Consider the following 3,197-nt stretch of genomic DNA (forward strand, 5'->3'; position numbering starts at 1 on the left):
AAACGTCTTATGGCCGTGCTAACTATGTTATAATCCGTTTCTCGAAATCGGAGAGCAGTTGTTTTGATTTTCATCCCTGGCTGATTATAAACTTGAATGTACCGAAAGCAAGCACTAGCCAGGCCAATACTCTTGATGGCGTCACTATTCTAAAGGGAACACGACCCTCCAAGGACAACGCAGTTGTGGACAAAACACATTAGAAACAGACTGTGTTCTTAACTCATTTGTTTATTGTCAACAGAATGGAATAGAAATAAAGCTACAAATATTCCCAGATTTGGCACTGTCTTCTTGAATGCCTTCAAGCAATTCCAAAAATTGTTTGGGGCTATATTGCAAAACTTAACACGATTGAAAGGGATCTCTTTAAAATAAGCATAACAATTTAGTTCTTTACGGCCACACTCCTCTTACAAAAAATAAGAATAACGGGACAAAAAATCCTAAAGATAGTTAGAGACTAGTAGGCTTCATCTCCATTTTTTAATGTTCTCGGCACATCTTACAGAGCTATTCCCAACTATTGTCTAATTGCACCTGATAAATGAAGCCGCATCTGTACAGACGTTGGCGACCGTACACCAACCAAATGTTATATAGAAAAAAGGACTTTAGTTAGTAGATATCCATATCGTTTTACATATCGTCAGATAACAATTGATCATTATTATTCTTCGCCAGATATAGTGGGCAGTTTGTTTAGACAGCTGCCATTTTATACGGATCTGAGATACTTAAAGTTATTTAAAAGTTCAAAAATACGGCCAACGGAAGAATAACTGACAATAATTATATCCGCCCTAATACGGAAAAAGCGTTACTTCCTGCTATACAAACCCTGGGATGGGTTCAACAAACCATAGCTGTTCTGTTCTACCATTCATGTAGGACAACTTTTCAGGAAAACTTGCGACAAAAACAGTGAGATCAATTAAAAGCGGGCAGGCCAAAACGAAATACAGATACGTGGTTTGCCCAGAGCTGAACTTTTCAGATTTTCTCGAGGGGTGCACTGCTAATGATCCTAAATAAGGATAGAACCGTAAAATAATTTTTGTGGGTTTTTAAACTCCCAGACCTCACAAATCGAAAACCCAATCGAACATTACCAAAACTTCCCTCATCATCAGCGCGAAATGCGCGTGCTGCTAAAAGAATCCACAATATAATTACATGCACAATAAATTGGGAAACTGTTGAAGATTTCATGCAAGAATCTACTACACTGACTGACAACCAAGGCGTCGGAAATCTCAAGCATTCTAGTATGAATGAACCGGTGGAGAAATGGCAAGCATCTAAACAGCTTCATATGTCAAACTAAGCAAATCGAGTTTTGTGGGCATCAATAATGGGTAACCAGAAGCAGACTTGGTGGTACGCAGACTCGAATTTCAGGCAAATTTCCAACTTCACCATTTCCATATTGTAGAAACAGTCCCTAACTGCATCAAAATAACAAACATTCTGGGCAAAAACAAGAGTAAATTCCCCCAACAGTTCGGTTGGTGAGATTCTTTAGCTGTCAAAAGGTCGATAGTTTTAGTCTTTCAAAAGTTTTTCGTTGCTGCTTTTGGAATTATTTTTAGGATTTTAAAATTATTATATATCATGTAGTCAAACTAAGCTTGTCTTCATAACTTTGTGGGAATTTTCAAAACTGCCTTATTGCCTTCTTGTCAGAGGAAGCAGATATCCGCAACAATCGAAAGGTGAATCTTCAAAATACCTTTTTTTGGTATTTGGTGTTTAAATTCCTATTGGACCACAATAAAAACAATCAGAGTATTGTACTTTCGTTTGGCTTACAGTTTGTCCGGCTCCGTGCCTTATATACTTGTCCATAGGAATCTTCTGTGTCAGAAATAAAACATTGTCTAGCGGAAAGGTGACCTCTCCGTTGTCACAAACCTTTGAAATTTAGTTACTCTTTATCGTCCTCAAGCTTTCTTCGTGGAGAGTATTGTTAGTTGTGTAGGTCATGGTTGTAGCTGCCTTGTCACCATCGATTGCTGGTTCGTCAGGAAATATCGATCGAATCAAGGACATTGAATTTAGGGAATCTAGTTCACCAATCAGAAACTCGGTTAGCTCGAAGTAGGCAACTTCTCGAACGAGTTCGTCTTCGAATCCAGACCGTCCTGGCAGAAGGAGGTGTTCTGTCGCATCCTCATTGGGTTCTGCGGCACAGATATTTTCCTGGTCAAGGGTAAACATGGCTTTCCTATTGACGGTTCCGCTACCGGTGCCACGTCGTCCAACCACCAGACAGTCGGTGACGGTATGGGACCACACTTGTTGCTTCCCGTCGGAATCTTCTTAATAGGAGGAGGATGTCCCGTACAGACTTCAGATGAATCTGGGGTGGATCGTTCTTCATCTGTCTGCCCGTCACCGATCTCCAAGCAGGACATCAGCGGTTGGTTCAACCACAAGCGCGGGAAGGCTTGGGCTGGGTTTTTTAGCAAGGCGTCTCCAACTGCGAATCAAACAACCCAAATGGCCAACGCTTGTAGAACGTGGGTAGCGGTCTGGCTGCCGGAGATGGTGACATGGTGTGGGCTTCAGTGGGTTTTGTAGAAACGAAAGATGTGTTTGTGAGATTGGAGATGTTAACCCTGCACTTTGTGATTGATCCGGAAGTCCAACCTTGAGTACTGTGAGAAAATCATTTGACCTTATTGTGGAAGTGGGCTTGTTGGATGGCGACGAATTTGACCGGACGCCAGTACTCCGTGATCGGCAGCTTGATTTGTAATGTGGATCTCCAAGTCGTTTGTGTAGACGACCATGGGAAGCATAGCGATAAAGAGCCGCTTGCATATTAATAACAGATTCTTGATCTAAGATACTAGTACCGACCATGTGCTTTGTGACCTCCACACCAACGGGAATCGATCCAGGGGGCGATGTGCCATATTCTGTTGCGGGAAGACAGGTTCCACTTAGTACTTCGATAGAGGATCCAACGCTTGTCATCCCATGTAGCTCATTTATGGCCGAACAGCATGCAATAATATACACGGCGCAAATGGTTCCACTTGATTCGTTCGACTGGTCCTCGGAAACCTCTTGTCAGTGAAATAATCAGGGACCAAAATGGCTCCCTGATATGCAGCAAAGCGGAACGTTTGGATCGCTGGGCACAATACTTCGAACAACAATTCAGCTGGCCACCTGCTAACCCCAATCCA

At 42.2% G+C, this 3,197-nt stretch overlaps 2 protein-coding genes across 2 annotated transcripts; both read right to left on the minus strand.

Moving 5' to 3' along the window:
- Nucleotides 1-1,923: 1,923 nt before the first annotated feature.
- On the minus strand, nucleotides 1,924-2,220 carry T265_07796 (hypothetical protein; the record flags this gene model as incomplete). The annotated part of the gene is made up of 1 exon (XM_009173416.1): nucleotides 1,924-2,220. One exon carries the CDS (start codon nucleotides 2,218-2,220, stop codon nucleotides 1,924-1,926), a length of 297 nt encoding a protein of 98 aa, XP_009171680.1.
- A 174-nt stretch (nucleotides 2,221-2,394) lies between these two features.
- T265_07797 (hypothetical protein) lies at nucleotides 2,395-2,982 on the minus strand (the record flags this gene model as incomplete). Its single annotated transcript, XM_009173417.1, has 1 exon — nucleotides 2,395-2,982. One exon carries the CDS (start codon nucleotides 2,980-2,982, stop codon nucleotides 2,395-2,397), a length of 588 nt encoding a protein of 195 aa, XP_009171681.1.
- Between the last annotated feature and the right edge of the window lie 215 nt (nucleotides 2,983-3,197).

This window comes from Opisthorchis viverrini (assembly GCF_000715545.1).
Source record: "Opisthorchis viverrini unplaced genomic scaffold opera_v5_185, whole genome shotgun sequence".
NCBI lineage: Eukaryota > Metazoa > Platyhelminthes > Trematoda > Opisthorchiida > Opisthorchiidae > Opisthorchis > Opisthorchis viverrini.